The 22431-nt window shown below is 43.0% G+C and overlaps 1 protein-coding gene across 3 annotated transcripts in view; it reads right to left on the reverse strand.

Annotated features, from left to right (window-relative positions):
* Nucleotides 1-22431, reverse strand: part of MED27 (mediator complex subunit 27) — a 63986-nt gene that overhangs the window by 25415 nt on the left and 16140 nt on the right. For all 3 annotated transcript variants that reach the window (XR_005554243.1, XM_039322943.1, XM_039322944.1), the window contains exons 3-4: nucleotides 14009-14139; nucleotides 14-107 (exon numbers count right to left, since the gene is read on the reverse strand). Coding sequence is in view for 2 of the 3 variants with exons in the window: in XM_039322943.1 (XP_039178877.1) it covers nucleotides 14-107; nucleotides 14009-14139 (225 nt within the window). In the remaining variant the exon portion in view is untranslated. The remainder of the gene's footprint in view (nucleotides 1-13; nucleotides 108-14008; nucleotides 14140-22431) is intronic.

Consider the following 22431-nt stretch of genomic DNA (forward strand, 5'->3'; position numbering starts at 1 on the left):
AGTTTTGACTTACCAGCAACATGGCCGAAGTCCCGTTGGGCCGAGACAGTTGGATAGACATCTCAGCAAACATTCGGTCAATGCGGTTGATCACGTCGTCCACGTAGCTACAAAAACAACACATGCCCATGAGTGACAGCAGCAACTCGACAATTTGCATCACGTGTAAAAGAAAAAAGAAATGGAACCGGGGACTCAATGCCGAATTATTTTCAACGGGTGGGGCAATTAGATCTTTCCAATTTTGGCTGTTAAGTCGAGGACTACCTGCTTCGCTTGGCCCAGCTTGACATTGTATCGCTGAAAGCATCAGAATAACAGAGTTGGAAGGGACCTTGGAGGTCTTCTAGTCCAACCCCCTGCTCAGGCAAGACAAATGGTTGTCCAATCTCTCCTTAAAAACCCCCCAGTCCACAATTTCTGGAGAGAAGTCATTCCATTAATTAACTTTTCTTATTGTCAGGAAGTTTTTTCCTTAGTTCTAGATTGCTTCTCTCCTTGATAAGTTTCCATCTGTTGCTTCTTGTCCTGCCTTCAGATGCTTTGGAGAATAGTTTCACCCCCCTCTTCTCTGTGGCAGCCCCTCAAATATTGGAAGACTGCTATCCTGTCACCCCTGCTCCTTCTTTTCATCAAACTAGACAATTCCTACAATATTTTAGCCTCCAGTCCCCTGATCATCTTTGTTGCTCTTCTCTGCACGCTTTGCTAGAGTCTCAACCTCTTTTTTTATATCATGGCCACCAAAAAACTGGATGTAGAGTTTCAAGTGTGGTCTTACCAAGGCATTTTTTTGCAATCCTTCATAGGGGCCAGTGTGTTAACACTGCGGAGACCGCAGCCTCCACATCCATAAATTGATTGCAGGCAACTAACACCTTCTCCCCGCTGATGGTTTTGAGTTTTACACTGGACAGATGGCTCTGTTCTCAAGCCTGACCTGTTTTAAAAACTGGATCTCATCCAGGGATCCAGTGTTAGCATTATGTTTAGCAGCCCAGGCGCCATGCAAAGCACATTTCTCCCACACACAGTTTGTAAAATACATGCTGTTCATTTTAAAACTCCAGGCATGAAGCTCAACCCCACAGTAACATAAATTTGAGTCTTTTATTTTTCCGAAAGGTAAAGGCGGAAAAAAAAAAGAGGCAAAAATTGAGCTGGGAGAATCCTAAAGCTCTCACCCTGTCCCTCTCCAGCAATTATTATTTTTTGGGTTGCTGTTGTTAATTAAAAGAACAAAAAAGTGGCACGGAGCATGGTGTTACTTGGAACACAACCAGCTTTTTAAATACGTAAGTGGCCATTTGTACTGCATGGGCCAAAAGACTGTTTCCAATGATTGGTCACCTCCAATTCTATTCCCTTCCAAAATGGAGAATGTGAGCATCTTAAAAGGAAAACCCCATATATTTGTGGTCGAGTATGCTTGATTAGTTCATTCAGGTCGTTGTTTTTAAACAGCATTTCAATGCTACTTCCTAGCATAAAAAAGGTCCAAGCGGTTTCAAAGAGTTTACAGAATTACAGAATTGGAAAGGTCCCTCAGAGGTCATCTAGCCCAACCCCCGGCTCAAGCAGGAGACCCAATACCATTCTGGACAAGTGGCTATCCTGTCTCTTCTTAAAGATCTCCAGTGATGGAACAGCCACAATTTTTTGAGGCAAGCCGCTCCGCCGATTAATTATTCCCATTGTCGGGAAATTTCTCCTTAATTCTAGGTTGGTTCTCCCCTTGATGACTTTCCATCCATTGTTTCTCATCTTGCCTTCTGGAATATAGGCTGACTCCCCCACCTTCTCTGTGACAGCCCCTCAAATCTTGGAACACTTCTATCATGTCACCCTGGTCCTTCTTTTCTCTAAACTAAACTATTAGACTAGTAATATGACTTAAAAGGCATTAAAGTAAGGAAAATGGAAATTTATTGAGCTGGTCCCGTTTGGCATACCCTCAAGATGGATCAAATGGCATCAAATCACCTTCAGCCAACATGTAACAAAGATAAGAACTGTGGCCGGAGCCATACAAAGTCACAATTAAATATGCCCGAAAGACCTGTATCCCAAATGCGTTTCCATTCTTGAAAAAAAAGGGACTCTAATGTTATTTATTGCTCTTGCAAAGTAGGTTGAAGAGGAAAAGAACAGACATCAAACAAGGATTTGGAGGCCATTTAAGTTTAGAGAGAAAACATTACGCGGGACATTAAACCGAGATCCTGACCTGCAAAGCTAACTTACCATAATTGGCTCAGAGGGAAATCATTAGTTAGGTAGATTTTCTCTGTAGGATTTGAACATCCAGACCCCAGTTTAAGAACTTCCCTAATTTATTCCCAAACAGAGGAAAACAAGAGTCAAATCTGACTCAACAACAGCATCACGAAACCAACCCTGGGGATCGCAAAGTCCTTCACGGTGTTGTGTGAAAGGCAGAAAAATAAAACTCATTTCTCTGAACTTATAAAACGCAAAAAAAAAAAAAAAGTGTCGGATCTGAAGTCCCTTCACTAAGAGGCTGGTGTATATTGTGTTGGAGATTTTTCTGGACTTTTTGAAGTTTACCAAACTATAAAATACAAAAAGAAAGAGTGAGAAAAGGGAGGGAAGAAAAAGGAAGGGAAGGAAGTGTCTGGAAAAGAGGGCGGGTGGAGGGAGAAAAACATTGACTTTCGACTCTTTATAGCGCAGTAGAATAAGTGTAGTATCCTTGACTTACAACAGTTCGTTTAGTGACTCTTCAAAGTTACGACGGCATTGGAAAAAGGTGATTCATGACTGTTTTTCACACTTACGACCGTTGCAGCATCCTCAGGGTCACGTGATCAAAACTGGACACACGGCAACTGACTTGTACTTATGTCTGTTGCAATGTCCAGGGGTTACGTGATCCCCATTTGCGACATTCCGACAAGCAAAGTCACTTGACAACTGAGGCAGGGAAGGTCGTAAAATGGGGGGGGAAACCTCACTTCGCAAGTGTCTCGCTTAGCGACGGAAATTTTGAGCTCGGCTGTGGTCGTCACATCGAGGACTGCCTGTAGTTAAAACGCTTATTCGTTTTCTTTTTCCCTTCTGTTTTTTCAGAGGTGACGTGAGAGACTCCTGCCAAAAATATACCGGTAACTGTAACCCCAGCCCACTTCAAGGGGAAAAAAGCCTGTTTGATAAACCATGAATAGTTGGTTCTCTTAAAATCCCATTACCGCCCAGAGCTCGGGATAGGATGCGTTTCTTTTCGATCCCTCTCAAGGAATTAGTGTCAGTTTTCCGTCAAGGTGCCGAAAATGTTTTGCACGCTCAGATGGGTTTCCAGTAATGCCTGCGGGAACAAGTTCATGCTTTCTTGAGTCCTGATCGCGGTGACATTTGACTTCAAAATAAATAAATTATAGGAAAGCAAGCGCGCTTTCTCTTTTTTTTCTCTCTCTTTGTTTTTGTGTTTTTTTTGTCTTGGCTGGGTTTAGGTAGACCTTAAAGTCTAAGGCTGCCTTAACAAAGTTCAGCCAGACTTTTCACGCTGGGTAGGCTGTGCCCCAAACGTTTTAAATGATATTACCAAATGGCCTGGTTTAATTCATGAATTGTTCTAGCGCTGAACCGAGACGCTCCCGACGAGGATAACAACAACAATAATAATAATGAAGAAATCAGTGGCAGGCAAAGCGTGGGAAACGGACCCCGGTCCGCAATAAATATTAAATCGCAACCGCTACAGTAATTGCGGCATTAAATATTAAAATATCCACAGCAAAGCCATCCCCAATAACTGCAACAAAAGACAGCGCTGAAAGGCTGAGGTTGAATCACGCTTTATCAATTCAGCCTTTTTGCTTTTATTTTCCAGTAGAAAATTGGACTGCCGACATTTAAATGTGGTTATCTTAAGAAGCAAAAGAAGGCCAGGCTTAAATAAAACGTTATCTGCTTTGCTGAAATATTCTTTATTCCAGCAGGGGTTTCCTTTATGATATTCAACTGAAACATTTTCAGAAGTCCCTATCTTCATTATATGTCCCCTTCTCATTTCCTACCAATAGTTGTAGGGGTAGAACGACACGATCCTTCCTAAAAATTAAGACTTGAGTACAACATTTCTACAGCTCAACCAGATGGCTACTGGGTGAGTTTTGCCCCACTTCACCACCCTCCGTTCTTAAGTGAATCCCTGCAGTTGTTGAATTAGTAACAAGGTTGTTAAGTGAACCTTGATTCTGCTCGTCAGAAAGTCACAAAAGGAGTGTCATGGTTCCGACAGACGAAACTCTTCAAAAGAACTTTGAGGCATTGTTTTACTTTAAAGAATCTTTATTTTGAGTAGCATAACATCGGCACTACATAATTCAGAAACTGAATTCTATCTCCCCCCCCTCCCCGGGCACCTAGTATCAAAGCACAATTCCCTCCTCCAATTAACAGTCATGAATCACATTCCCCAATTAGCTTGAAGCCCAGGCTTCCTCTCCAGTTCTCCAGCCCGCCACTTCCTTGTCAGCTCCGGTTACAATAACCTTGATTCTCACGCTAGGTCTAGAGTTGTTATGTCTAGCTGGACTCTCGTTCACATCTCCGCTCCCAGCATCATCTAACTTTAAAAGCAAAAGGTAAAAGATGGCTACATTTCCATCTGTTGTCAATGCAAAAACATCCGATGTTAGCAGCGTTGACAAGGAGATCACATGACCCCAGGACACTGTCATAAATATTGCCAAGCGTCCGAATTTTGATCACGTGAGCTGCAAAGGTTGGGAAGTGGTGAAAAAGGAGTCCTAAGTCACTTTTTTTCAAGGCCGCTGCAACAAACAGCTGTAAGTTGAGGACTGCTTGCAAAAGCTTTCGTCCACGTGTCCCTGTAGCCACCAAGGGCTGAGTTCTATTGATCGTTACTGATTGATTACGAGATTCATCTGCCATCCCTAAAATGAACGCAAGCAAACCTTTAAATGTTAAAGTGTTAGCACGAAAATGAACCTTAATTTTTGAGCCCCCTGGCTCCTTTGCCTTCAACCTCTCGCGCGTGCAATTTTTTTTTTCATTATTATTATTTTGTTACTGGCTCTGAGTGCGCCAAGCGCTCCTGTTTCCTAAGCCAGTGCCAGCTCTCTCTCTCTTTTACCCTGGATCGCAGCAAGGGATCATATTTCTGTAGCACAAGCATTTAAGGCATATATCCGGAACTCTTCCTAGCCGTGGCTGACAAAGGAACTGAATAAATCTTGATTATGCTCTTGGACAGCACAAGGACAAACAAAGGCAGGGGATAAGCAGAAAATATAGAATGTTGTCTCCCTTTTGGCTACTTCTTTTGATGAGAGAAATCCTGCACGCCCATTAAGGAAGGCCAGGACTGCTTTTGACACAAGGCAACGCAAACGTGCAGCTTTACACCCTCCGAGAACCTAGCGAACCTAGCACGAAGGCAGGACCAGAGAAAATGAGAGAATATTGGGGCTCTCCGTCTGATTAGCGCCAATTAGAAAAATCAATCCCATTAAAGCGAGCGGGGTATCGATGGAATCCAGACTGTTCAAGGGCACAGATTTCCAAACCGATAAGAATTCCACTTGATTTAAAGAGGATTTAATGGTGGCTGGAAGGACCCTCATCTGTCTTGACCCTTTCAGACAGATCAGATGTCTGAAGGGAAGGGATTCTGCTGACCAGCGAAGCCGGACTCCGTATTAGCAACTTGGCACTCGAACAAAGAAGAGTTAATTCTGCAGACTACAACTTTGCAAAAGAGAGAGAGAGAGAGAGAGAGAGAGAGAGAGAGAGAGAGAGAGAGAGAGAGAGAGAGAGAGAGAGAGAGAGAGACCCATTAAGCTTTGTCTGTGATTCTTCCAGGGCATGCCACATCCATGTTGGAATACAGCACCCATAATCCCCAAACTGTTTTTATGAACTCTCACAAAAAGGGTAAGAGAGTCAGTTTGGTTTAGTGGTTCAGGCACCAGGCTAAAAAATGGGAGACGGTGAGCAGGTGACTCTGGGCCAATCACCAGGAGACGGTGAGTTCTAATCCTGCCTCCAGCATGAAAGCTGGCTGGGTGACTCTAGGCCAATCACCCGGAGACGGTGAGTTCTAGTCTCACCTTGGGCCAGTCACCAGGAGAGGGTGACTTGTACTCCTTTGTAACTTTGCTCTCTAAATGAACGATGGTAAACTGAGGATTCCCCTCTGCATTCAACCCCTAAAGGACTTGAAATGTCGGGCTCCCTTACAGTCGTAAGACGAGGACTGCCTAGCGATTGCATCAAGGTTAATAAAAGGGAGGTGTAATTAATCGCCGCTTAGGTGCAATCCGATTAGGGTGAAAAATGGTGCAAGCCTCTAAAGCAATATATGGCTAATTGGGCGATTCGGTTCCCAGCGGGGAACAAACAGCGTCGCTGATGCCTCCCAGGAGACCAAATTGGAAGAAGAGACGAGGAGAGGATAATTTTTGTCAAGGCGTTCATCAATCAGCCGTTTTTCACGGCGATGGCGAGGCTGGCTTCGAGTCAGTTTCTCCAGAATTGGCAGCTGGAACATACCTGGGACGTTCCTATCCTCTTATTTAAAAACAGCTGGGTAAATAACGGACCTTAAAATACCTGCCTTTCTGCACGGAATACAATAATAATAATAAAGTTGGAAGGGGCCTTGGAGGTCTTCTAGTCCAACCACCGGCTCCAGCAGGAGACCCTATACCGTTTCAGTCAAAGGGCTGTCCAATCTCTTCTTAAAAGCCTCCAGAAATATTCCTGTTCTTCCTCCTTCCTGCCCAAGAACAGAAGATATGGCAGGGCAGCCCGCCTTATCAAGGTAGCTGCCTCTCTACCCTCTTGATGTTCTTCTTCCAGATTGGCTGGACGTCCACCCCATTATCCCCATCCTCCAAGGTACATTATTTAGTGGATTATGAGAGTTAAAATATCAACGCAAAGGAAAAACACCCTTAGGGGTGCTTAGGGGTGGGGGAGAAAGATGATATAAGCTATCTGGACAATTTTGCGTTGGACCTTCGAACAGTTAGTAAACAAACTCTTGTAAGTCAAGGACTACTTGCATTGCCCCCAACAATTTGGGCCCTCATTTATTCACCGCCCCTTACGTAATGGGTCTACAAATAGTTGCAAGTTTACATAACTTTCCCTTAAATAACTTTCAGGATAAATCTGTAGGGACGCTGTCATAGCTGGAATGCGTCTTCTGCAGAAGCCACATCAACCATCTGTTAATCGATACGGCAGAAGAAAATTTATACTTTTCTGGTTTTTTTTTTCCAGAAGCTTTTTTTCTTTTTTAACAAATCGTAACCAAAAACGTTAGCAGGCTGTAACCTTTAAAAGTCGGAAAATCTCCCAAGAATGCAAAACAGTCTTAGCAGCTTAAAAGGTTTAGAGCTGCTGCTATTGATTACAACATCCTTTACTGAGAAGCTGACAATTTATCGGAGGTGTGGGTGCGGGTTCTGGGTGTTTTTCCTTGAGGGTAATGCCAGAGGAGAAGCCTGCTGCAAACACTTGTTGACTGATGAGTTTTGAAAGTCCTGATTCCATCCAATTAGAATATTATCATACTAAGTTAGGCATTCAGGCTGTGTAAGCGTTCAAGCCCATTTCTGAAAAAACGGCTGCAGAGAAAGAAGTAGCAATTCTGCGAGAAGGATGCGGCAGCTTTAATGAGCCAACAAGAGATGCAACGTTTTGAAGAACAAAGGTAGAATGTTTGTAGCCCGGGGATGAAAGATGGGGTCCTTGGTGCTCTCTGAGCTTGGTGGTTTTCTTGCAGACGTTTCATGACCCAACAAGCTAACATCGTCAGGGCTGGTAAGGAGAGTGCTAGTAAGGAGGATAAAGAGTGCTTACCATCCCTGATGATGTTACCTAGTCCCGCCTTAGACATTAAAGTCAGCTGGGTGACTTTGGATCAGTCACCAGGAGACTGTGAATTCTAGTCCCACTTTAGGCATGAAAGCCAGCTGGATCAGTCATCAGTGAGTTGTAGTCCTGTCTTAGGCATGAAAGCTGGCTGGGTAACTCTAGGTCAATAACCAGGAGATAGTGAGTTATAGTCCTGCCTTAGCCATAAAAGCCAGCTGGATTATTTTGCGCCAATCACAAGGAGACTGGGAGTTCTAGTCTCACTTTAGGCATGAAAATTAGCTGGGTGACTTTGAGGCAATCACCAGGAGACAGTGAGTTAGGCATGAAAGCTGGCTGGGTGACTTTGGGCCAGTCACTCTCCCTCAGCCCAGCCCACCTTACAGGGCTGTCATTGCAAGAAAAATAGGAGGCGGAAAAAGCATTAGGTACGTTCCCTGCCTTATAAAAATAATAAAGGCGGGTTACAAAGCAATAGATAAACAAACATGATAGTAAAAAAAAAAAATCTACCTTAAGCCTCTCCCGTATTTTCCTCCATCACCTCTTGGTCTCCTTACCAATGTGAGACTCGACACAAGTGCTCAGAGATTAAGACACAAGGGCCCCCACCTCTTTCTCTCTGCTCCAAATACGCTATTAGTCCATTTGCAATTCCAAAAGATTCTATTAAGACAGAAAGACTCGGCTCTCCAGATGAATGACTTTGTTCCTGGGAAATTGCTGACCCAGCTGGAACTGCCAGCCAGACCATTTTTATAAGTCATAATTCAGAGACATATTTGCCCGTCCAAAATAAATAGACGCTGCCGGAGTAACGCTTTCCGAGGCCATGAGAGCTGAACGAGAATCTGTCTTTTGTGACAAAGCTCACGGAGCAGGACGGAACTGTAAAGAGTCAACGAGGTTGTACACTAGTCCTCGGCTTACGACTGTTCATTGAGGGACCGAACGGTGCTGAAAAAAAAGTGACTTAGGACCGTCTTTCAAACTTACGGCCGTTGCACATCCCCACGGTTACGTGATCAAAATCCAGTCCCACCCAATTTTAAGACAGCTGTGATTAAATCTTGATTAAGTTCTGGAGATCTCTGGAGCTTCATTGCTATTGAAAGCTTATGTACTTCGCTCTTTTTATAAAAGAAAAAATAGAGTAGACTAGAACAAAGAATAGAATAGAATAGAATAGAATAGAATAGAATAGAATAGAATAGAATAGAATAGGAATTTTGGACAGCTAGCAATAATTGTCCAAAGGAGCAGAGATTACTTTTTTTTTTTTTTTTCAAATAAAGATCATCCCATCCCAGCCTTCTTTAAAATCACTGCTATGTCATTTTCTGCAAGGGATGCATTAAGGAAGCGAGAACAGCTTGTATATCAGCTAAGCAATGTTTTCATGCTGGATTCTAACTGCCATCTTAAATAGCGTGAGTTAATGTAATGACTTGGTGGAACTGCTCTCTGGATTCAACGACGTTCTACCAAGCCTCATAAGTTGTAAGCCGAGGAGTAAACTGTACAGAGCCCTGGATGTAAACCACACTTACTTAGGGGGCAAGCTGAAGGGTGATTTACAGGGTCAAGATGGACCCAGACCTAGAGTCTCCATCTAAGTTGGCCGGATCAAGATTATGTTTGCCCTCTGACTTTCTGTTTTTGAAATTGTAGCTACAGGCGAAATGGCAAGGAACACGGAGTCATACATCATACTACACTTATCAGGAAGAGCTGACAGGGAGCAGATCGCCTTCCCAATAAGGGACTTTAAAACGAAGGAAGGAGCGTTTCCTTGTAGGCTTCTGATGTCCCGTGAATTTTGAAAATACAATTTTCCTTGGAGAAGCCTGCTCTTATTATGCACACTCGGATGGCACCTGCAAAGCCTTGGTGCTGGCTTGGCGATGCCCTGCCAGGAGACCTGATAGAAACTGAAAAATCCCAATTCTTCTCTGCCTCCCCCATCCTGCTTCTCCTGGCGATTAATTCAAAGTCACCCAGCTGGCTTTTTTCATTTTTACTGGTAAAATTTCAGGCTGAGGACCCTGGCAGTGAAAATGCAAGGAATAAATGCAGATCGTCCCCCACTTATGACCGTTGACTTGGCTTGTCGGAAGGTGACAAAATGGGGGTCGCGTGACCCCGGGATGGTGCAACCATCACAAATACGAGTCAGTGGCCAAGCGTCTGAATTTTGATCACCTGACCCGGGAGAGGCTGCAACGGCCGTTAAGCATGAAAGTCATCAGTCTCCTTTTTCAGTGGTGTTGTCCCTTCGAACGGACACAAAATGAATCGTTGTAAGCCAAGGACCGCCTAAACTCCTGCTGAAAATCATTTAAATTAGTGGCCACCCCATCATCAGATAGCCCGTTAAGTTGACTATATAGACCCACTTGAACAAAATGCAGAGGTATCTTTCCACAGCTGGTATCGTTCTTCCAAAATCCACTCTGGTTTTTTGTGGTTTTTTTTTTACACTGGCTAATTTAATGTCCCCAAAAATGCAATCTGCGAGGAACGGCATGATAAGCCGCACGAGCGAATATCAAAAACATCTCCTTTCACACCGCCCGTTATTGGAAAATGATCTCTTCCTTATTAATGCAATTCCCCTTTTGTATAAAAAAAGGATCTCCGTCTCGAAAAAAAGCACACAGTATTTTAATCTTTAATTATATTAACTCTTCCAGGAGGAAACAGCAACCCAGGCCTGTGGATTATTCTTTTATTGCATATTATCTCGGCAGTGCTTAATGAATATTGTTACAGAATGCAGCATTTGCCAGTAAGGGTCTGGGAGTGCGAGAGAAAGAGAGAGAGAGAGAGAGAGAGAGAGAGAGAGAGAGAGAGAGAGAGAGAGAGAGAGAGAGAGAGAGAGAGGGAGGGAGAAGCCAACATCAGTGTTGTAGTAAAGACATTTAGAAGAGTAGAAGTTATTACTCGAAGTTTAGCTTTCTCTATCTCTCCGGAACAGAAGCCTTTGCTTTGTCAGATATCATTTGTGATTTTTTTTGCTACAGCAAGTCATTGTTTGCATAATTAGGATTGTGCAAAATTCCTACAAAGTTGTACGGATAGAGGAAGACAACAAAGGCTTGATACAGGACAAATTTTATCTATAAATTAAGATCTATCCATCCTATCTATCTATCTATCTATCTATCTATCTATCTATCTATCTATCTATCTTCTATAGCTATCAATCATCTATATCTCTATCTTATATATCTGTATCATCTATATTTATCATCTATCTATATCCATCTCTTTCATCTATATCTATCTTATCCATCATCTATATCTATCTTATCATCCATCTCTCTATATCTCTCTATATCTATCTATCTATCTATCTATCTATCTATCTATCTATCTATATCTATCTTACCTATCTATATCCATCTCTATCTCTATCATCTATATCTATCTATCTATCTATCTATCTATCTATCTATCTATCTATCTATCTATCTCTATCCATCCATATCTCTCTCTCTCTCTCTCTATCTATCTATCTCTATCCATCCATAGCTATCTATCTATCCATCCATCTCTCTCTCTCTCTCTCTCTCTCTCTCTCTCTCTATTTATCCCCTCCATTCTATTCATCCATCCTTCCATACGAAATTTTCCAGTTTGCTACTGACATGCCCAACTATACTTTGTCCCCCCCCCACCAAAAAAAGTGCTAACAGTATAGATTAATCTACTTCAGCTTGATATGACCATGGAAAGCTCAGAGAGATTCTTTATTACAGCCAATGACACATTACAGACATAAAACGAGCATTAGTTGTGAAATTAATTAAGCGTGTCAATCTAACGGCTGCACGTCTTGCATATTACATGACTAAATTTGGCACTTCTGAAAAAGAGAGTTATTGGAATCCGAGAATGATTGTTGCATATAAAACTGATCAGAATGACTGGGAAACTTGATTAAGTGGGAGGCTATCAGCTCAAGGTGGAGAGCGACATAAAACAAGAGAGGATGGATCTATTCTCCACTGAATTTGGTTTCTAAACGCTTTTACAATCTGGAGAAGTTTTTTCCAGACTCTCACTCTGCAGACAAAAAGAGAGAAAAGAGTCACAGCCCTTTGAGGGTTGTTGGTTTTTTTGGGGAGGGGGGAGAAAAAGAGAGAAGAGCAAAGAAAGAGGGGAGAACTCAGCTCATTTCAAGAAATTACATTTAAACATAGCTGACAGTGTTGAGGTTCGATTAGTTCTCATTCCAGGGGAAATCTCCATTTTGCCTTTCAGAAATAAAGCCTTGACTGGCTATATAAAAATAAAATAAGTACATAAATATATTTTAAATCCAGGATTGAGATATCTATCTGTCCATCCACCCATCTCTTCCTTCCTCCCTCTATCTATCTGTCTGTCTCTGTCCTTCACACCAATCCTATCTATTTATCTATCTATCTATCCATCCTTCTTTCTCTCACCCACACATCTATTTATCGATCCACTGATCCATCGATCTATGCCCCATCTATCCATTTATGTCCCCTCTCTCATTCATGGAACACTTCTCTCTCTCTCCCTCCTTCCATATCATCCATCAAATCTCAGATGGTAGAGACTGAATTTAGTCCCCATCCGTGGACGTGAGCCTAATTCATTCTCCCACAGTCCATCCAAAAGAATTTTAACCTTAAGTGAATTTCAAATCCATGTTTTTATTTATGGTTTTAATGGTTTATAATTGTGTTTTCATCATATAACAGTAAGCCACTTAGAGTCACCTCGGCGAGATGGTCAACAAAGATGTTTGATCGTAATTTTTTTTTTTAAAAAAAAAGACAGGGAGGGGGCTAGCCAAAGATTTGAAGAATCTGCTTGTGTGGATCACATTGTTTAACCATAAAATGTGGGCAGCACTGGCCCTGTTCCCCCCTTGTTTTCAAACTATGATGGAACCTGGTTAGGGGAGCTGTCAAATTTCAGGATCTAATCGCGCACGTTCCATAGTGCTCCCAAAATCTCCAAAGAGAGGGTGAGAAACCAAAAAGCTATTCCATAAAATTTCCTCTTATTCCCTCTTCTCCGGGTCTCTCTCCCCCCCCCCACCCAAAGTGCCAAAAACTCCTTGTTAAATTGCATCCCAACCAGACAAAACCTATTTTCTCACACAGTAGGAAAGTCGGGGGGGGGGGACGAGAAGCACATCTCAGAGTTTTAAGCAATTATTTAATTTCAGCCATCCTTCCATTTTTCTTGTCAGCCTGATGGAGAATAATGAGCCAATCGGAGAGATGGGGAGAAACTTGCTAACAAAGCACGGAGCCGGCTTTGTCGAATGGGGAGGACGGCTGAAAAATTCACACACCCAGATACACACACACACACACCCCCATGGCAATCCGTCAGTCTGCAAATGATGGAAGCTAGGTGGAAAACCGAAAATAAATGGAAACTGTGTCCTTGAATGCCCTCGCTGGACTCTGCCCATCTCAGCTACTTCCAACGAGGGACTCCATCCTATCCCATAATGCACCTGGAGCCTCTGGACGATGGTCTTCGTCCAAGCCCTAACAGGCAATCACTACAAAGGAGGAGCCCTTGAGAGTGTAAGACCTTCCTTTCTTCCTTCCTTCCTTCCTTCGTTCCATCCATCCATCCTTCCTTCCTTCCTTTTCTTCTCCCATATCATTCCCTCCCTTGCCCTTCCTTCCTTCCTTCTTCTCCTATATCATTCCCTCCCTCCCTTCCTTCGTTCCTTCCTTCCTTCTTCTCCCATATCATTCCCTCCTCCCTCCCTCCCTCTTCCTTCCTTCCTTCTTTCCTTTTCTTCTCCGATATCTTTCCCTCCTCCCTGCCTCCCTCCCTCTCTCCCTCTCATTCATTCATTCATTCATTTTATTATATTATACTATTAAAAGACACAAGAAATACATTAAACTATTTTAATACAATGACAGGGGATCGCCCAATCGTCAGGAGACGGTGAGTTCTAGTCCTGCCTTAGGCATGAAAGCCAGCTGGGTGACTTTTGAGCCAATCACCAGGAGGCGGTGAGTTCTAGTCCTGCCGCAGGCACGAAAGCCATCAGGACTTCTGACCCAAAAAAATCAGGATTCCTCTTGTAAACCAGATTCCATTCAAATGCCTTTCACACGCGCACACTTACTGAGGTGGTAGCACCAAGGTGGTGGGCTGAGCCTTCGGCCTTCGCTTGGCAGAAACTCCCATTTGATTGGCCGACCGCTTCAAAGACTGCTGGTTCAGAAGACTAGAGGCCAGGCCGGTGTGATACTGTAGCTGGAAAGAAGAATAAAAATGTTGGATGCTCGTGAGGTTGATGGGACAAAAATCTAGAAAAGAATCAGGCTGCTTTCCTCTTAGATTGGCTAATAGCAACAACACCTTCTATTGGATTGATGATACTATAACAGTAGCTTGGTCTAGTGGTGAAGACAGCAGACTAGATACCGGGAAACCGGGAGTTCTAGTTCCCTGCCTTAAACATGAAAGACGGATGGGTGACTTTGGGCCAATCCCCAGGAGACAATGAGTTCTAGTCCTGCCAACTGCGGTTGCCAGTCAAGGACTATTTGTGTTAATGTTGAAACACGCTGCAAATTGAGATCTAAATTTCATAAGGGGACAATTGTTTTTTTCCCTCTTGTACATTTGGTCACTTTTTTCTTTCCTTCTACTTCACTTTCAATGCTGTTGGTTTAACCACAATCCCAAACCTGGTTTGAGAGATCAAGAACCTTCCCTTCTCTCTCTTTGGTCCTGCTGTGACTTGGATCACCTTAGCAAACATCAAGTCTGCTTTTTTGGGGGGGAAGACCCATCGTAAGCTAAGGGACAAACTTCATTTGTGGAAATGCCTGTTCTTTTGGCTAACCTTGATTCTTCGTCAGTAATTTAGATGCCTTGGAGAGAGTTAGCAACTTTGTTCTCTCCGCATTCTTCGTTTTTGGCCAAAGATTGAGCAGATAGGAACAAAACACACACACACACACACACACACACACACACACACACACACCAAAGATGTCTTTCTTCCAATTTGAAGAAAATCAAGTCAATTACAATTCTGAGGGTCAGCATATATCACCTTTTAAGGGACTTGGAACAGGCCCACTGGGCCAATCCAAATACAATAAATTAAGCGGTCCCGGTTTCTTAACTATACGTACCCCATAATCGGAAGCTCAATTAAGATAATGCGCGGATTAGACCTCTGCCATTATAATTTGGAGCCGGAGAGCAGAGGAAGGAAACTGACTGGACCATTAAAGTAATGGATCGTTATTAGTCCTAGGCATGCAATGCTCAGGAAAGGGGATTGAAAGGAATGCCACAAGAGGAGAGGGTGGAAGGGAGCTTATTGGTGCAGAGAGAGACTGGAAATAATAAATGAAAATCGAGGGTTGTGAATCTGAAGTCCTGGGTGCTCTTTGAGCTTGCAGACGTTTTGTGACCCAGCTAGGTAACATCATCAGTGCTAGAAGGGAGTGGGGTTTGTGAAGAGGAGGGCGGAGGGGGAGGGGGAGGAGGGGGAGGAGGACTGTGGGGTCCTCTCTGAGCTTGGATGTTTTCTTGCAGACGTTTCATGACTCAGCTAGGGAACATCCTCAGGGCTAGTGGGTGTGACTTGCTCCCTGTTTATATACAGTAGCTCTGAGCTGGGTTGTTTTCTTGCAGACGTTTCATTGTCCAAATAGGTAACATCATCAGAGCCAATAGGGAGTGGGTTTTGTGGAGAGGAGGAGGAGAGGGAGGAGGATTGTGGGTCCGTGATGGTCTCTGAGCTCGGAAGTTTTCTTGCAGACGTTTCATGACCCAGCTAGGTAACATCATCAGCGCCAATGAGTATGGAGTCTAGTGTATGAGTACACTAATTACATAGTAATATTTGTGTAAATATTTTCTACGTTTCAGAGTGAGATGCAAAAACAAAGGAATGATAAAAAAAAAACCACAAGGGCAATTCCAATTAATCGAGTCCTATTCGTACCCAGCAAATCATCTCGTCACATCCAACATCTGCAGAATAATGAAGGAAGCAAGACCCCCAAAAGCCCCCAAATCAACTACATCCATGTAAAACATGGATGAAGAGATGAAGAGAGCGGAATCGGCAGTAGCAAAAAAACGCGGCGCTGCTTCTTAATACCTTTCTCATTTCGGCCAGCCGCTATATATCACGCAATCTAGAGAGGGCCGTCTGAAGACTTATCGCGTCCTTAATAAAAATGGAGTCGTTCTCCGCCGGAGAAAGGGAGGGGGGACCATTTCACCCCGAGACCCTCGTCTTGAGGCTGAAGAAATTTCACACAAATCTGTTTTTTCTCACGTCAGAAGCCTTAAATGGGGAATCAATAGATGCAGGGGGACAGCCGAAGTTTGAAAGACAATGCTTCAAGATGTCAAAGAGCGCCATCTTCCCCACTCCAGTATGCATTAAGAGCCAATGTATGATCTTTGGGGGGGGGTTTCCCAGGCAAAATTGAAAACACACTATTCAGTTTCTCCTCTGCTGAACCCAAGAGGTTGAGACTCTAGAAAGAGTGCAGAGAAGAGCAACAAAGATGATTAGAGGTCTGGAGGCTAAAACGTATAAGGGACAGTTGCTGGAATTGGATATGTCCAGTGTGATAAAGAGAACGATGAGGGGGGACATGATAGCACTGTTCCAGTATCTCAGGGGCTGCCCCAAAGAAGAGGGAGTCAAGCTATTCTCCAAAGCGCCTGAAGGCAGGACAAGAAGCAATGGGTGGAAACTAATCAAGGAGAGAAGCAACCTAGAACTAAGGGGAAACTTCCTGACAATGAGAACAATTAACCAGTGGAACAACCTGCCTCCAGAAGCGGTGAATGCTCCAACACTGGAAGTTTTTAAGAAGAGACTAGACAGCTATTTGTCCGAAATGGGATAGGGTTTCCTGCCTGAGCAGGGGATTGGACTAGATGACCTCCAACGTCCTTTCCAACTTTATTATTATTACTACTATTATTATTACTGTTATTATTATTACACCTTTGACTGCAGGGACATTTGTGGGCAAGGGTCGTCCTCGTAGAATCTCTCATGGGGAAGGATTTCAAACTTTTGTTTTTAAATTTCTATTTAAAAACAAAGGCCCTTTTTGTATTGGGTGGCCAACCCCTCTTGATTAAACCATGTCTGTTAATCATGTAGGACCCCACCCCCCTCCCAGGTCTTCGGCTTCCAGGAACAGAGATTCCACTGTCAAGATCTGGAAGAAGCCATTAAATATTTACCAAGCCATCTTTGTAATGGGGGGGAAAAGGTCAAAGTTAATAAAGCTGATGGGCAGTCCTTGTCCGAGCTGATTTATATCTTATTTTAAGTACCACACACGCCCAAGCGCACACAGGCTGCATTTTAGAGAAGAGAAGCCTTCCTTTCCTGCTGGAGACGTTTTTTCTTAGCCCTGGGGGACCTAGGCCAATTCCCTAGACTGCAGCCAATTCAGTCAACAGACGTGAAGGCATGGTACAGACAGCAAGAGTCGAAAATATTTAGTAGGGCTATATTTCGCGGCTGTTTAAAGATTTCCGTGACATAATAACCCAAACGAGACCGTTGTTTCTCCGTATCCCATAATATATGTGGGTACATGCATAATTCTGCATTTATTTATTTTTGTTGTATTTGTGTGGTGCGTGTCGGAGGGGGTGAAGAGCAACGAAATTTCATTTTAATGTATGCCAATTACCGTAGTGTACATTCAAGGTGACAATAAAGTTATTATTCTATTCTACTCTACTGTACTCTATTTTATCCTATCCTAATGAAATTTCATTTTAATGTATGCCGATTAGTGTACATTCAAAGTGACAAAGTTATTATTCTATTCTATTCTATTCTATTCTATTCTATTCTATTCTGTTCTGTTCTGTTCTGTTCTGTTCTGTTCTATCCTATCCTATCCTATCCTATCCTAACGAAATTTCATTTTAATGTATGCCGATTAGTGTACACATGGGCGCCCCATCCCTGGAGATCTTTAAGAACAGACTAGACAATCACCTGTCTGAGATGGATGCAGTTCTCCTTCTTTAGTGGTGGGGCTGGACTAGAAGACCTCCAGGTCCCTTCTAGCTCTATTCTATTCTAAAGTGACCGTAAAGTTATTATTCTTATTCTTGTTTCCCAAGTGCAAATATTCCATCCTTAAGGATGTCTATGGCAGACGCTTTGAAGGACTGTGTGAAAATATAAGCAGCAAGCCAGCATCTGAAGCTGAACTAAGTTAGGTGCCCCTCTGAACCATGGCTGATCCTTAAGATGGATTTTATTTCACCATATTCATAGGCCACCCATCTCACTGGCCAAGGCAACTCTGGGTGACTCACAAGGCAATAAAATCATCAACAGAGGTAGTCAGAACTGAAGAAGCTTTTTGGATGAGAAGCAAAAGATTTTCAAGGGAAAACAAAGTCTAATGGCCTTTGGGACAGTTTTGAAAAAAATGCCCGACTCTTATCAAATTATTTTTGGGTGGGAAGACACCAGGGTTTGAACAGGCAGCTGACCTTGCTGTAAAGATTCCTCACTTTTCACGTCACTTTTACGTCAAGCTACATTTTCAACTCAGCAAAATAGTCCACCTCTGCATTGGATGGGAAATTGTTCCAGGTGCATGGTCACAAGACCGTGGTTTGTCTAAGGTGACAACTGTAATAAATGTTTAAAAATAACGTCATCCAGGAGGCCAACCCGAGATCAAAGGGACGGTTGTGTAACTCCGAGACTGGAAAACAAGAATAGCAGTCGATGGGAACACCTGTCTAGGCAAGGAGAGCAATATCTGCAGAAAAAAAAGAGAGAAAATCCTGCAGCAATCAGCATTTTTGTTTAGTAGAGGTTGCAAAATGGGGAACAGGCCAAATTGCACACAAGGAGAAGCAGGGGAGGTTGCCAATGGGTGTGGTAGGGCTTTTAATTCAAGACCCATGCATGTAGATTAAAAAAAAAAAAGTTATTGGAATCCTAGTGAAAAGATCTATAGAACAGACAACTTTATCACCACAATTAGGACAAGGCAGAGGTTTTTTTTTCCAAATAGTGTCGTTGACATAGAGTTGTTTTTATCTTCCTCTGAGCATCTTTAACCCTGTTACTCCGCCAACTTCATGTTCACTTTTTCCACCGTCAATCAACCAGCGGAAAAACACTGCAGCTAATAGGAAGGCAGCCTTTTGGGGCAAAATAAATAAAACACGGTTGCTTGGGAACAGAAGATGGGGAGGAAAAACCCTGCTGTTTTGCAAAGCTGAGGTTCTGGTTAACGTTTGCTCCCAAGCTGAACGAGAAACTGGCCAGTGGCAAAGGAAACGTGGTAGTTTTGATTCCTTAGGAGCTGCTGCTTCGGATCCTCGGGGACATTGAGGAAATAAGAGAGAAAGGTGATGTTGAGACTCTAGAAAGAGTGCAGAGAAGAGCAACAAAGATGATCAGGGGACTGGAGGCTAAAACATATAAGGAATGGTTGCTGGAATTGGGTATGTCTAATTTAATGAAGAAAACGACAAGGGGGGACAGGATAGCAGTCTTCCACTATCTCAGGAGCTGCCACAAAGAAGAGGGAGTCAAGCTATTCTCCAAAGCACCAGAAGGCAGGACAAGAAGCAACAGATGGAAACTCATCAAGGAGAGAAGCAACCTAGAACTAAGGAGAAACTTCCTGACAATGAGAATAATTAACCAGAAGTTGTGGGTGTTTCATCAGCAAAGGTTTTAAAGAAGAGATTGGACAATCGTTTGTCTGAAATGGTATAGGGTCACCTGCTTGACTAGGGGGCTGGACTAGAAGACCTCCAAGATCCCTTCCAACTCTGGCATTCTCTTCTTCTGATTATCCCCTGAAAAGCTAGCTTAAAGCCTAAAGGAAGTGCCGTGCTGATCCTAAGTATGAAAAAACGGTCGTAAGTCACCTTTTTCAGTGGGGTTGCAACTTCGAACAATCACGAAACAAAGCACAACATCTTGGATTATTAGACCCAGCACAAAAAACCCACGAGGCTGCTGAAAACTGGGGAGGGTGGGGAAAAAAAAATCACTCTTCTTCCTTTCTTTTTAGCCATCTCAGCGTTATCAAATTCCAGGATATCATTTGCCTCCCAGACCTGTTCAAGAGAAGCCTGACGGAAACAGGTCTAAATTTAGCACGGACCCATTAAGCACTTCAAAGAGTTAAAACGGGTTGATTTTTCGGTTTTTTTTTTGTTTGTAAAAAAATCCATCCAGTTTGATTGAAAAAAAAAAATAGAGGTTTTAAGGCCTGCTGAAAAAAGTGACATGCTCCCCTCCCAGCTCTTTATAATTCGCTTCCCTTGCTTTGCCCCCCCCAGGCCCCCCTCCCCCACCGTAGAGGACATAAATCAAAGAAGTGCTAAGGAGACCCATATATCACCACCTGGCATTTCAAAACTATTTACAGGATTCGTAATATTCTCGATGTGAAACAAGCTGCCTCCAAAAAAGAGAGAGATAAAAATAATAATAATTAAGAAGCGATTCCCTGCCACCCAAACGGGGCTCAATTAAACCAACCAAACCCATCAGGATGTTTTAATAAGAAGCGACAAACCCCGAAGAGAATATTTTTTGGTGCAAAACCGTTTTTTTTTTTAAAAAGCAAATTATGATATCAAAATGCAGATGTTCCCAATCACCTCCTCTTAGTTTCCTCCTCCTCCTCCTCCTCCTCCTCCTCCTCCTCCTCCTCCTCCTCCTCCTCCTCCTCCTCCTCCTCCTTCTTCCTTCTTCTCCTCCTCCTCCTCCTCCACCACCACCACCACTATTACTACTATTACTAGTACTAACTTTGTTGCATCAATTCCTACTAGCAATGGAGATTCTCGGTCATCCAGTTCACAGTTGTCTTAAAAGTTTTTTGTTTGTTTGTTTGTTTTTTTCAAAAGGCCACTGGACCTTTTTTCCTTTGAAGACATGTTGCTTCTCCTACAAGAAGCTTCTTCAGTTCTGAAGCTTCTTGGATGAGAAGGGCCAACTGCAATTGTGAGGAGCGAAACCAAAACAAACATCAAAGAACTACTTTATTTGAAAGTAAGCCCACCCAGAAATAACACGAAGAGTGGAAGAAACAATAATAAACTGGATTAAGAAAACAAAGGTCCAAATAAGAAAGAGCAGGTCGCGGGGTCTTGATCACAATGGCCAAGAGTTCGGCATTGTGGCTTTACGTGAGGGCCATCCTAGCAAATAGAAACAGACACACACACACACACACACACACACACACACACACACACACGTGCTTCCCAGTTGACAAGCATCCGAATTTCGATCAACGCTGCAATGGCTGTAACCGTGAAAAAAGGTCATAACTCCCTTTTTTCCAGTGCCGTTGTGACTTTGGTCACTAAGCGAAACAGCTGTAAATCGAGGAGTGCGTGTAATGGACACCTGGAACCAACTTCCAGCAGAGGGAGCGGGTCAGTCATCCAGTAATGAAAACAGGCCTGGGATAAATAAATAAATAAATAAAAAGAGTGTCCATCATCCCCCCTAAAAAAATTAAGAACTAAAATGAAAAGGAACGAAGTCTAAAAATAATAATAAATTTAAAAAAAAAGTAATGACAAACTATAAAGAAAAGAAAAGAAACAAACTCAAAGGGCAAACTCCAGGGATGGACTCTTGGGTCTTTTTTTTTTTCCCCTGCTGTATTTTTTTTCTATTTTAATGTTTCTAAACGAATTAATGGGCAGGGCCGGGCCGGCTGCACATTATTTTCGCCTGTCGCCTACTTTTGTCGCTCCCTCCTCCCTGCTCACAGCTCGGCTTTGCCACTAGAAAGCATTCGGCATTTTCATTATCCAGGGAACCTGAGCGCATTTCGCAAATTAATTGATGCGTGGGAGGAATGGCATCTGCTCTTGTTAAAAAAAAACAAAACACCCGCGATTTAATGATTGCAGCAAAACTCAAAATTAAAAAAAAAAAGAAAGAAAAAGAAAAAAAAAACCACGATAAACTGTCAACAATTAACAGGTGGGTAGATGTTCTTTTACAATCCTTCTCGTTCAAGTTTCTTTAGGAAAGAGGCAATAAGTTTCCTCTTATCCCTTCAGTAAAACAGGGTAAATATTTAGCTGGGAAAGGAAAGGTGGAACCAGAGAGCGAGAACAATAGGATGGGGAAAAAGTGCTGTTGAGGTAGGAAATAATCTGGACGGTTCTCAGATGTTCTGTCAAGGGACTGTACTCTTGGACTTACAACCATAAAGAAGAGGAGGAGGAGGAGGAGAGGAAGAGGAAGGAGAAGGAGAAGGAAAAGAAGAAGAAAAAGAAGAAGAAGAAGAAGAGGAGGAGGAGGAGGAGGAGAAGTAGACAGATAAGGAGAAGATAGATGAAGAGGAGAAGGAGGAGGAGGAGGAGAAGAAGAAGAATGGAGGAGGAAGAGGAAGGAGAAGGAGAGGAGGAGAAATAGACAGATAAGGAGAAGATAGATGAAAAGGAGGAGGAGGAGGAGGAGGAGGAGGAGGAGAAGGAGAAGGAGAAGAAGAAGAAGAAGAAGAAGAAGAAGAAGAAGAAGAAGAAGAA

Source organism: Crotalus tigris, unplaced genomic scaffold (assembly GCF_016545835.1).
Source record: "Crotalus tigris isolate CLP2741 ecotype Arizona unplaced genomic scaffold, ASM1654583v1 scf7180000024153.1733885, whole genome shotgun sequence".
NCBI classification, from domain to species: domain Eukaryota; kingdom Metazoa; phylum Chordata; class Lepidosauria; order Squamata; family Viperidae; genus Crotalus; species Crotalus tigris.